Source organism: Chelonia mydas, chromosome 6 (genome assembly GCF_015237465.2).
Source record: "Chelonia mydas isolate rCheMyd1 chromosome 6, rCheMyd1.pri.v2, whole genome shotgun sequence".
In the NCBI taxonomy this organism is placed as follows: domain Eukaryota; kingdom Metazoa; phylum Chordata; order Testudines; family Cheloniidae; genus Chelonia; species Chelonia mydas.
In genome coordinates this window covers 17308460-17320616 of record NC_051246.2, presented here as the reverse complement: position 1 = coordinate 17320616, position 12157 = coordinate 17308460, and the positions used below count along the sequence as shown (strand labels likewise).

The window sequence follows — 12157 nt, the reverse complement described above, 5'->3', positions numbered from 1 at the left end:
AGCTCAGCAGCCTGGGCAGAAGGCTCTGCGCTCCACCCCCGCTGACGGGCAGGGACACCTGGAAAGGGACACTAGGGGGCCACAGCCAGGTGACACTCTGTAGTGCAACAGCCAGCGGGAGGGCAGCATGGCAACCATGGACCTCAGGATTGGCCCGTGGGACCTAACCCATGAGGAGCAGCTTTGAGGGACCCAAGAGCTGATTCTCTCTAGGGGCTGGGAGCTAGGGGACTTGCCCCACGCCTTGAGTCTGGTCTGTCTCCAGCACTGAGATCCCCATGGTCCACAAAAAGAGTTAGATCCCAGGGGGAAGTGCTGGAGCAATGGGGGACAGTTGAGATGGAAGGCTGGCCCAGTGGTTATGACACTGGCTTTGAGGGGCCTGGATTCAAGTTCCAGCTTTCCCATGTGCTTCCTGGGTAACCTTGGGCAAATCATGTAGCCTCTGGGCCTCAGTTGCCCCATCTGTACAATGGGGATCACAGCACTGCCCTGCCTCATGGGGAGCTGCGAGGGTCAATACGCTAAGGGGTGCACAGGTGGTAGCTTGTGTCAACTGAGTGCACTGCACCCTATGGGCTCCATGCATCCCTCCATCCCCCACAGCTCCCTGCTGCCACCTGCCATCTCCCTCTATTGCAGGGACTCTCTGCATCCCCCCAGTCCCTGTGTGCCCCCATTCTCTCATGCTAGGGACTCCCTGTGCCCCCCACTGGCCCCTTCCCCTATATCAGGGCCACCCATCTCCTCCCCAACTCCCCATGCCAGGGCCTGTGTGCACCCATCCATTCCCATTTTCTCCAATATCAGGTTCCTCCAATCTCCACCCCACCAGGGATCCCAGGTACCCCTATAGAGGGGTTGCTCACCAGCCAGCGAGAGTGGCTGGAGCAGCCTCTTCAGCTCCAGCACCCCCTGGCTATAGTCACTGTTAGGCTGGGGAGTGGCACCTTCCCACGCCTCAGCCCTCTGGCCAGGTCCCATCCAGCCCCACTTCTTCAGGTGAATCAGTCCCTGAAGAGTGGACAAGTCTCTACCAGGAGTCTAGCTCAGTTGGACTCGCTGGTCAGTGCTTGTGGCATAAAGCAGGAGGGCTGAAGCCCAGACACGCAATCACGGAGTCAGTGAGGCTACAGGGCCTACCCTGGAGAAAGAGTGAGACCCCTTGGAGGGGTTCCTCCAAGAAACTGTTTAAAAGGTGCAATGTAGCACCAATCCTGTGGCAGTTGGTGTTAGCAGTGGGATACTGAATGCATCAGTAGTGTTTTGCAATACTGACTTGCTGAAGTAAAAAACAAGGTTAGTCAAAGGAAAAAGGAAGAAAATGGCATATAACTATCTCCCTAAGAAGGACATCATAAACCTGTGCGGGGAGAGAGGGTTAAGCATTGGGAAGCTCAACAAGAAGCAACTGAGTACATGGCTGGAGAAGGATGATTGGACCAAGAACCAGATTCCAGAGCCAGTTGAAGTTCTAAGGGGGTCCAAGATCAAGAAAGGCCACAGCAGCAGCAGGGCGGCCTCAAGACCTGATTCTCCTTCCAGCAGGGAACCTTCATGACCTGGTTCCCCATCAATAGACTTGAAGTGGTGAGAATTGGAGCTGGGAGCTAAGGATCTTCAGGTAGAGTGGCAGAGACTGGAGGACTGTGCAAGGGAGGGAGCTGACCAGGAGAAGCAGCAAAAACATGAAAAAGAACACAGAAGCATGAACTGGAGATGGAGAAATGGAAGTGGGGAAAGACCTCGGGATGCCAATCCTCAGGAAGCCTAGATACCAAACAGTTGCCCCAGTTTAAGGGGATGATATAGATGCCGAAATCACTGCCTTTGAGAAGCCTTGTGATTTGAACCAGGATGACCCTGATTACCAGCTCCAATGTCTTACCCACTAACTCGGTACCCAGGGTACAATGCAGACATGTGAGTAGCTTTGTCACCCCTGCCCTCTAACCTGGGGTGTCCTTTACACGACTTTGCTATTGTAGACTCCAGTCTGGACAACTCACAAACAACAAGTCACTCCCAGCTGTATCTGTTTGTGGGCTGCAGCCAGCCAGCCACACATGGATGATGCTCTGGCTTTCACCAGCCTTGACTATATTTCAGGGTGACACTAGCATACCCCCAGTCCTAGATTTTCCCCAGAAACGTACATCCTGTGCTACCCAGCCCTTTCCTGGCCAACACATGTTCACATAAAGTCCATCATTTTATTCATAGAAATGATATGCACCCACCTGCTGTCCTAAATGGAGGTTCCCAAACACTTCTGTTTAAACACACTGGATTAGATAAAGCAAGTTTATTAGCTACAGAGGGAGAGAGCTTTGAAGTAAATACATAATGAAGCATAAAAGTCAGAAAGGGTTACAAGAAAAGTAAAGATAAAACACAACTAAAGCCTCCCTGAACGAATGATGTTAAATTCACAGCAAAATTTCTCTCACCACATGCTCTCAACAGTTTTACGGGCCAAACTTCCTAGGCCAGGCCCCCTTCTTCTGTGTAATGGCTGCTTCCGTTGTTCCTTCTGGTGCAGCAAATCGATGGACAGAGTGAAAGGAAGGAGGAGTCCCTTGGGGTGTCTGCCCCCTTTTTTTTTATAGTCCTGTCCCCACTTTGAGATGCATTTCCATCTGGAAACAGGCGACAGGCAGCCTGTGTGGAGTGGAACCCCAGGCTGGTTCTTTGCTAAGATGTAGGTTTTTTGGTTTGGGGTTTTTTTGCCCCTGCCCCCTTTCCTGCCAAAGAATGGCCACTTAGCAGGTAATGGCCCTGCTTGTTGACACCAGGCTGAGGCGTCAGTTTGTCCTTCCTCTCTGAGGAACTGGTTTGGCCACTCCCCAGAAGTCTCTGGAAAACCTACTTCTAGTCATGATCTCCACTTATGTTTAGAACTTCCCATAGAACGTGGCTACGTATATTTTGCCATGATATTATTGATCAGCAAATTATGAGTTTTTTTCAAGGATACCTCCCACGGCATGCCTTGTAGAATAGGGTGTGGACTCAGGGGTACAGTCTGTCTCACTCGGTTCCAAAGCAACACAGGTATACAGCCAAACGGACGGAATTGATAGTGGGGACCATGAACAATTTGAAAAGACTGCTTAAATCGGAAATGACACCTGAGGCTTACAGGAAAAGGTTTGGAGTGTATGCAAAAGATCAAGGTTGTGACACATATGGAAGCCACCACCCTGACGGAAGAATGATGATGGGGCAAAGATGCAGGTGTCACTACACTGGAGGATCCGGGGAACAACTTTATAAGATATGTCCCTACAAGCTTAAAACATGGTTAGCGGACAGAAAGCCTAAGGCTGTAATGGGAGCAGAAGGTTAATGGGAAGACATTCATGGGCTGGAGGGACTGTGGGACAGAGAGAATCCTTGCTGGTGAAACCCCATCAAATCCTGAAAGGCAGGACAACCTGAAGTAAGGTTCCAAATGGGAAGCCATTGGCCCTACCTATGGCTGAGATCCCTAGGCAGACACAGGAAGGATCAGGGTGGCTGGTCTCCAGGACATCAGCTTTGATGTCCTTTTTGGGAATGAATGTGTCACTTTAAGATAAAATTCAGCCCCTCCTCCTGGACTAGCCCAGAGTCTGAACCAAGCAGACCGGAGGTGTTAGTGACAGTGCATATAGGGAGAAGGAGGAAAGGTTAAGGTCGGGAGACCCGTAAGCAGACAGCTGTATCCAAGTGGGGCAGAGGAATGGACCCAGCCATCTCCACGCAGCAGATGTGAGTCACATGGGCTCAGGCACAACTTCCCTGAGGCCTGCTGCTGTGACCAAGGGAGCCAGCCTGGGGAAGTAGAGGCCAAGCTGGGTCCGGTGGTGGCTGAGGCCCTAGCTGAGCGTGGGAGGATGTGGGCAGGGCAGGACAACTGCCAGACACATTTGCCCTGCTCAGCAGGAAGAAGCCCCAGGGAAGGGTAAAGCAGCTGGACAGCAACTACTGGACTTGGACACAACTTGTCAGGGCATGGCCATGGACCTGATGGGTTCTCCTACCCAAGACAGTCTGAATCAGAGCCCATCGGGGCCGGGGACCATAAGACAGGACTCCTTCCTGAGGGTGAGGGCAACAGGTTGACCCCACCAGATGCTCACGGGGTCACTTCCTAGCCAACCTAAGGGTCAGGACACCCCGGGCTGCAGCCAGGATGGCTGACCCATGGAGGAATGTGGGTTCCCTCCCCTCATCTTTCCCTGGAAAAAGACAGGGAGGAGGTAGTGGCAGGACTCAGTTTCAAACCCAAAGGGTCTGGGGTGGCCAAAGGGCTGGGGACCGCACGGAAATTTCCCATGTGCACCCTGCTCGTGTCATCGAACAGAACAGACCAAAGGGAGGGTGTGAAACAGCTCTGCCCTGTGCTGTGAAACCTGTACGCTTGGTTAGAAACTGTGCTGTACGCATCTCGCAAGTGCCAGGTAGAACTGCTACCACGGAAATGGGCATTATGCTGGGGCGTCTTCTAATAACCATGGTGGGCTCGAACCTCCCAGGTCAAAGGGTAAAGCCTTCTTGCTCAGTTCGGCCCCCAAGGGAGGAGAGCTGTGCTGAAGTGGAAATCTTCTGTAATATTTTTATGAATCTTGTGTGCCTCAGTTTCCCTCTGTACTCTGTGTTGCTAGCCAGTTTGGGAGTGGAGAGTTAAATCAGTTCTTGGGGGGCTGTGTGGGGCAGGAGGGGAGTGTGTATGTGAGAGACCTTGCTGTCTGGGCCGCAATGAATAGGTTCATCAGGAAATTGGTTGAAACTGACCCAGCTCAAGAGAGGGTCCTGAGAGACAATGGGAAGCCCTAAGGACTGGACACTGGACAGCAGGCAGGGCTATGAATTCTGCATGGCCTTGCCTGGAGCCAAAGGATTGGGAGGCGACCAGTGGAGGACCAAGAGTGGGCTTGTGGAAGAACCTGGCCCCGACTAAGGACGCCAGAGAGACACAGTGCCTGAGATGGAATCTGCTACAGCAAGGCAGGTGGTTTGCTCGGGCTTGGCCAGAGGGATTGTGCTTTAACCTTCCTTTCTTTGGGCTACCCTCAGGACTTGGAAAGCCGTATGCCAGGGGACTAACCAACCCTGCCCTGGTTGGAAAAGTTGCCCCATGTCACTGCAAATACCCGCTGGAGTGCATCAGGCCCTGGAGAGTTACACATCCCTAAGCGGACTTCTGGCTCAGTTGGCCTTGCTGGGCAGAGCTCCCCACATGAGGCAGGAGGGCTGGAGCCCAGAGGCAAGTGAGGGTGTGGCCGGCCCTGGAGGAAGAGTGGGACCCCCCTTGGGGGCCTGGTCCACTGAGCAGAGTCCTCCAAAGCAGTGGTTCCCAATGTTTTTCTCTGCCATGGCATACCTTGATACCATCATGTGACTCCCGTAACGTCAAGTTCATATGACTGTAGTGTAACGTTGCGTCTATCATAGGTCACTCTTAATTTTGAATCTTGAATATTCAGGAACCAACCCATAACGAGGCTAGTAGGGTTAAAATCCAAACAAACATGGTGGCTAGCGTTAGACTGCAATCTGTCATTTGTGCCAGAATTAACATTTTCAGACAGTGGAAACTAACATTAAAGCTAAATATAAGAACTCTGGACATAAGCATGCTCAGTGGAGACAGCAACACACCCTTGAGAATAATATTTTGGGATGACAAGCAATTTAATTATTAATCATTTCTGGTCATTCCCAAAATAGTCTTCCCAAGTACATGTCACTTTCTCCGCTGTTTTTAAATGCGATATAATTAATTATAATGCCATTCCAGCTCCGGCTCGTTTCAGCTTTTACCCTAAGTCAAAAGTAAATATAAAATTTAGGCTTGAATTGTATGTCTTTTTTTATGTGCATCATCATCAAAGGCTCATTGCAGCACATTGCATTCATCAGGGCACGTCTGTCTGTGTTTACTTTTTCTCCCTCTTAGCTTCACTTTGGGGAATGGAATGTGACGCGTGCATAGTATTTGAAAGGGGCCTCGTCCCGGAGAGCAAACGTACAGACTGCCCTCCAGCTCCGACGCTCATTGAAATACAAGGGAAGGTTTTTTATTCTTACGTGTAGTTTTTTTAATAAATTCCACAGCCCGCCTATCGAGCTCCCAGCTGGGGTGCAGGGCCTGCCCTCGTCAGAGACTTAGCAGCCCCCCAATGGGGTTGCCAACTGGGCATTCAGGCCCCTGCTCCCTGGCAGCGCACTGTGAGGGAGAGGGGCCAGCAGAGGGGCAGGCAGACCCGGTGGGAGGGGTCTTCTTAGAAGGGCCCATAAGGGAGTCGTGAGGGAACTTCCTGCTGGTGAAGAAGGGGGATCACCAGTTGTCAAGAAGTGGGGATCCACTTGGAGCTGCTCGGGTCCCCTGGAGGCTGGAATGGCGATGGGGGGTGAGGGCCTTGTTAGCGGGAGGACAACATCATCACAAACTCTGAGAGAGACACAACGTGGGAACTGGAGTGAGCAAACACCAGCGCCTCCCACTGCACATCCTGCACAGCACAGCCTGACTGCACCGTCCTGTGCTACCCCACACTGCATCCCACCCCCTAGACTGTAACCCCTGCCACAGCTCCCCCTACCAGGCTTCAGGATGCTGCTACCCATCCCAAGCAGTGCATGTGGAGCTTCCACAGGAGGGGGCACAGGGCTGCAGGGGGGCTGTGAAGGGCAGGGTGAGGGCTTGGAGTAGCCAAAGGGCAGGAATCATGCCCCCCGGGAGACAGGATGCTGGGGGGAGATTGTCCCCTCCACCCCACAGCCATCACTGCCACTCCTCTCATTTGCCCCTCCCCAGTCCTAGCTTTGGCTCCCTCCCCTCCTCCATCCAATCCCACAGGAGGCAGCTCTGCTCCCAGGCACCCTGTGAAAAAACAGCCCTCCTGGGGCTCTAGAAAGTGGGTCCGAGCCTCACCCTGTTCTGGAGGGGGTGTGGGGTGGCTCTTTAGCCCAGGGACCTAGACCCTATAGTTCTGGGTTAAGGGCCCAGCACACAACTAAACACAAAGGGGAGAGCACAGAGAGGACTGCGGGGGTGGGAGGGTGTCACAGGAAGATACTGGCAGGGAGAGAAGGGGGAGATCTCTGCAGGGATGAGTCCTTGCTGGGGGGGTCAGAGGAGGTATCCCCAGGGCTCAGTGTGAAGGGAGGTGGGGGGTCTCTGGCACCAGTGGGTGGGAGGCAGGTTCCCAAAGGCCAGTGCAGTCAGTGGGGTGAGGGGAGTCTCTGGGGTCAATGGGTTCCCCAGGGGGTCAGTGGGGTGGGGGCTGCAGAGGGTCTCTCACCGTCAAAGTCCACGTGGCCGTCCCCATTGAGGTCAACGTCGCGCAGGATCTCCTCCACCTCCGGCAGCGGGACCTGCTCCCCCAGCAGGGCCAGGAGGGCGTCCTTCAGCTCCGTGCTGCTGATCTCCCCGTCCCCATTCCTGTCCAACTGGGGGCAGGGGGACACAGAATGGGGTGAGCGTGGGACCGCCCGACTGGATGGGTGCCAGCCACATCCCCGCCTGCTCCCCCTCCCCCTGTGCCCATGTTCCCCCTTCTTCCTACGCCCCCATACCTCACGGAAGGCGATCTTGAGCTCACGCACCCCCACCATGTGGGCCGTCTCTTCCCGCAGTTTCGGCCCCATCATCTCCACAAAGTCCTCAAAGTCCACGCGCCCACCCACTGTGGGAGAGACAAGGAAATCAGTGCCCAGCCCCCGCAATGGGGAGGGGTCCCACGGAGGGAAGTCACATCAGGGAAGTGGGGGACAGGGGCAGGTCTCACAGGGGGAAGCAGTGTGAGGGGATGAGGGGGTTTCTGGGGGCCAGTGCAGGGTCCCATGGGGGGAGCAGTGTGAGGGGAGGGGGGCCTCTCTGGGGCAGGGGCAGGTCCCACAGGGGGGAGCAGTGTGAGGAGGGGGGTCTCTCTGGGGCAGGGGCTGGTCCCACAGGGGGGACCAGTGTGAGGAGGGGGAGTCTCTCTGGGGCCAATGCAGGGTCCCACAGAGGACCAGTGTGAGGGGAGGGGGGGTCTCTCTGGGGCAGGGGCAGGTCCTACGGCGGGGGAGCAGTGCGAGGGAATGGGAGTCTCTCTGGGGCTGGGGTAGGGTCCCACGGGGGGAGCAGTGTGAGGAGGGGGGTCTCTCTGGGGCAGGGGCAGGGTCCCATGGGGGGACCAGTGTGAGGGGAGGGGTGTCTATCTGGGGCAGAGGCAGGGGCAGGTCCCACGGGGGGAGCAGTGAAAGGGGAGGGGGATCTCTCTGGGGTAGAGGCAGGTCCCACGGGGGGAGCAGCGTGAGGGGACGGGGGTCTCTCTGGGGCAGGGGTAGGGTCTCATGGGGCAGAGGAGTGTGAGGGGATGGGGGTCTCTCTGGGGCAGGGGCAGGGGCAGATCCCATGCGGGGAGCAGTGTGAGGAGGGGGGTCTCTCTGGGGCAGGGGCAGGTCCCACGGGGGGAGCAGTCTGAGGGGATGGGGGTCTCTCTCGGGGGCCAGTGCTGGGTCCCAAGGTGGGAGCAATGTGAGGGGACGGGGGTCTCTCTGGGGCAGGGGCAGATCCCATGCGGGGAGCAGTGTGAGGAGGGGGGTCTCTCTGGGGCAGGGGCAGGTCCCACGGTGGGGAACAGTCTGAGGGGAGGGGGGTCTCTCTGGGGCAGGGGCAGGTCCCACAGAGGGAGCAGTGAGGAGGGGTCTCATGGATGGGTGAGATGCAGTGCAGGGAGGGACCCCTGAGGGTACAGCCATTCCCCGCACTCACTCCTCATCTTGATGTGCTGGGAGATCTCAATGAGCTCCATCTCAGTGGGCATGTAGCCCATGGTGCGCATGCAGGCGCCCAGGTCCTTGTAGCTCACGAAGCCATCCTGGTCCGTGTCGAACTCCTTGAAGGCGTCCAGCAGCTCTGCCAAGAGGAAGAGCCAGAGCCACCCTCAGTGCTGGGGTGCCTATCCCGGGCGTCCCCATGGGGGCTCCAGGGAACCCAGCCACAGTGGGGTGAGAACTGGGTCAGAACCAACCCAAACTGGCCATCGATGCATGGGGGTGACCCCTTCTTTGGCCGCTGCACTGATGCCACCCAGCGCCCAAGACCCTGCTGCCAGGACCCCCAGGGATGCACGGTGAGGGGTTCCACCACTAGCAGTGGTTCCAGCTGGGACGCCCCCTAGTGGTCATTCTAATTGTAAAGTGGGCAATGTCAGGTGGGATATGCTACCCAGAATCCTCTGCTGCAGGCTGGGCGTGCCTAGGTTTGCCCAGAGACATTCTAGCCCAGGACAGGGGGTCACGACTGGGAGAGTCTACAAATAAATCCAGACCCACCCCCTCAGAGTGGCAGGCACTGTGCCCTTCCTTGTGTCCCTGGCCATTGACCCAGAGGGGACTAGGCATGTCTGAGAGACAGGCACAATCTATTGCCCCACCTCTAAGAGGGCAAACAGACATGCCTGGGCCCCAGTGCCCCCCTTCCAGGGGTAGCCCCCCACTCCTGCCAACTCACCATCCAGTTCTACTGGGGAAAGATCTCTCTCCTGGGGGCAGAAAGAAGAGCAGGCAGTTAGACCCCAGGAACGTGGGGAGGACCCCCCTTAGATAGGCAGCCCTGGTACGGAGCTGTTGTCAGGGAAACCCTCCCCACAAAACCCACCCCTAGGAGCCATGGCAGCATGGCAAGCAGGGTCAGGAGCCAGGGCAGGAGACAGCAGGAAAGGGCTAACCGGGAAAAACTGCCCTCATCCCAGAGCAAGCAGGGATTGAACAAGGCAAGTGAGGGAGGGCAGAGGGTAGAGCAGCCCCAAAAAGCAAGCAGGGGTGGAGGACAGGGGCTCCATGCCCAGGGTGTTTCCGTGGCTCCCAGGGATGCTGGGAGCTCAGTGCTAATGCCCCCAACCGCTGCCCTTTGTAACTCGATCCCCATCACCTTCCCCACTAGCCTGGAACAGCAGGGTCAGCGCGGCAGAGCCACACGCCCCCAGCCCCACAGCACAGCCAGCACCCCACGCCAGCCTGCCTCAGCCAACTGGCCCCCCAGTGTCTGAACCAGCCAGTGCCCCCGCTCCAGGGCCAGATCAGAGCTGGCGTCCCGTAGAGGATTTTGGGCTCGACAGTGATATTTTATTGGAGAAATGTGGGGAGGGGTCTCATCTCTTTGAGCACACACCTCATTGCAGAGAGGGGTGATGTGACGGGTCCAGTGGGGGAGGGGAGGCGCGGGAGGTGCTGTCAGGGTGGCAACTTCATTTAGAAGCCACAGAAGCGGGTGAGAAATCCCAGCCAAAATTAACCTTCTGAAACTGGGATTAAGGAGATTGTGGGCAAAGCTGTGATCTCCAGCCCCAGCCTGGCTCAACGGCCAGCTCCCAGTGCCCCCCACCCCACCCACACTCCAGCCCTCCAATGGTTCCAGTTCAACCCCTGCCCCACTCCCCCCAGCAGGGCCCTGCTCCCCCCTCCATCACCTGAGAGCCCCTACTCCCCCATCTCTGACTGGCCCCGGCACTGGCCGCCCCACGCCCAGGGATAATGGGATTGGCGGGCTCCCAGCAGGGAGCTGAGAAGGGGTTATTTATATCAGCTAATCGGGGTGACAGGGTGCAGGCAGCAGGGCCGCTGTTAAGCCCCAAGGGCGCCATGTCATGCTGCAGCCCGCTGAGCTGCCTTGGGGGCAGAGAAGGACCTGGAGGACTGGGCACCATCCCTCCAGGCTCTTGGCCCCAGGGAATGATGGGCACCAGTGGGGCTGCCCCATTTCCCGTCTGGGAGTGGGGACCCCTGGCCCACCAGTGCCTGCAGTGCCCCATTCTGCCCCACCCCTTGGGCCCTCTGAGCCTGCCCAGCGACTCCCCGCTCTGGGAGACCTGCCCCCCAGCACCTTTCTGGGCATCAGAAAGCTGTACCTGCTGCACAGCCACCCTGCCCTGCTGCCCCCATCCCACCCTAGCATGCCCCCATAATGATCGTGCCCACCCAGCCATGGTCCGCCCACCCCACTCAAACAATCCAGCTAGCCATGCCCCACCTCACCCCAAAGTGCTCCCCAACCAACACCATCCAACTGGCTATGCCCCCACTGCCTCCCTACTGCAGCTGCCTCTCCTCTCCCAGCCCACCCCCACACAGCACCCCCCACCCCACATGCCCAGCCCTTCTCACACAACAGCCTGTCCTCTCCATGCCCACACTCGCCAGGCACCTTTTTGCCCACACTTTCCCCTCTTCGTACCCATGATCCACCCTCTTCCCTCGAGCCCAGCCCTCCACAACAATCCATCCACTCCTCCTGCCCCCACACACCCATACCCCACCACCGCACCTGTCATCTCTGCGCCTACCCCCTGTGCCTCCATGCCGTGCCCCATCCCACCCCCATGTCCTCATCCCACTCTGCCCCCACGTCCTGACCTCCTCAAATCCCCATGCTGTGCCCCATCACTGCTCCCACTCCCATGTACCCATGCCCACCCCTGAACGCCATGCCCCACCTCAATGCCCCATGCCCTACCCTACACCCATGCCCCCCCGCGGAGCCCAATGCCTCACCTCAATGCTCCATGCCCCACCCCACTCCCAGCACACTCATGCCCCACCCTGGAGCCCCATGTTCTGCCCCACTCCCGGAACCCCTATGCCCTGCCCCACATCCAGCACCCTCATGCCCTGCATCCCTGGTGCCCCCATCCTGCTCTGCCCTCCCCCCCATCTCCGCCCCAGGCAAGCGCACCCTGCCGAAGACAGTGTTGAGGAAGGGCGAGTAGGCCTTGGTGGCGTCGGCATGGGCATCGGCGTGATGCTTCTTGCCATTCTTGCGCCCGTGGCTGGAGTGTGAGCTGCGACGTGACTCGGAGCCGGGGCTCTTGCTGGCTTTGGGCTCCTCCTCCTCCTTAGGGGGCGCCTGGCCCCCCTTATTCAGGTCCTGCCCCTCTTTGCATGTCTCCGACTCGACCTCGTCTGGCCGCTTGTGGGGCATGGGGCTGGGCACGAGGGCGCGGCAGCCAGCTCTGGGACAGGCAGCTCCAGGTCGGGCACAGAGCAAGGGGACGGGACAGCAGGGCCTTAAGAAGGAGTCAGAGAAATCCTCTTATTTCCCCACCCCCGCCCCCAGGATCACCAGGGCTGTGGGGCAAAGCCAATTAGCTGGGATTACAGGCAGGACACTGGCAGCTCAGCC

At 57.5% G+C, this 12157-nt stretch overlaps 1 protein-coding gene across 1 annotated transcript; it reads right to left on the bottom strand.

The window, feature by feature from the left end:
• Nucleotides 1-3088: 3088 nt before the first annotated feature.
• LOC102936028 (calcium-binding protein 2) lies at nucleotides 3089-12064 on the bottom strand. Its single transcript, XM_007055872.4, has 6 exons — nucleotides 11711-12064; nucleotides 9491-9521; nucleotides 8750-8893; nucleotides 7567-7676; nucleotides 7293-7440; nucleotides 3089-6439 (listed from the first exon to the last, which is right to left on the bottom strand). The coding sequence occupies exons 1-6, from the start codon at nucleotides 11954-11956 to the stop codon at nucleotides 6411-6413; spliced, it is 708 nt and encodes a 235-aa protein (XP_007055934.2). The 5' UTR covers nucleotides 11957-12064; the 3' UTR covers nucleotides 3089-6410.
• Nucleotides 12065-12157: the final 93 nt, after the last annotated feature.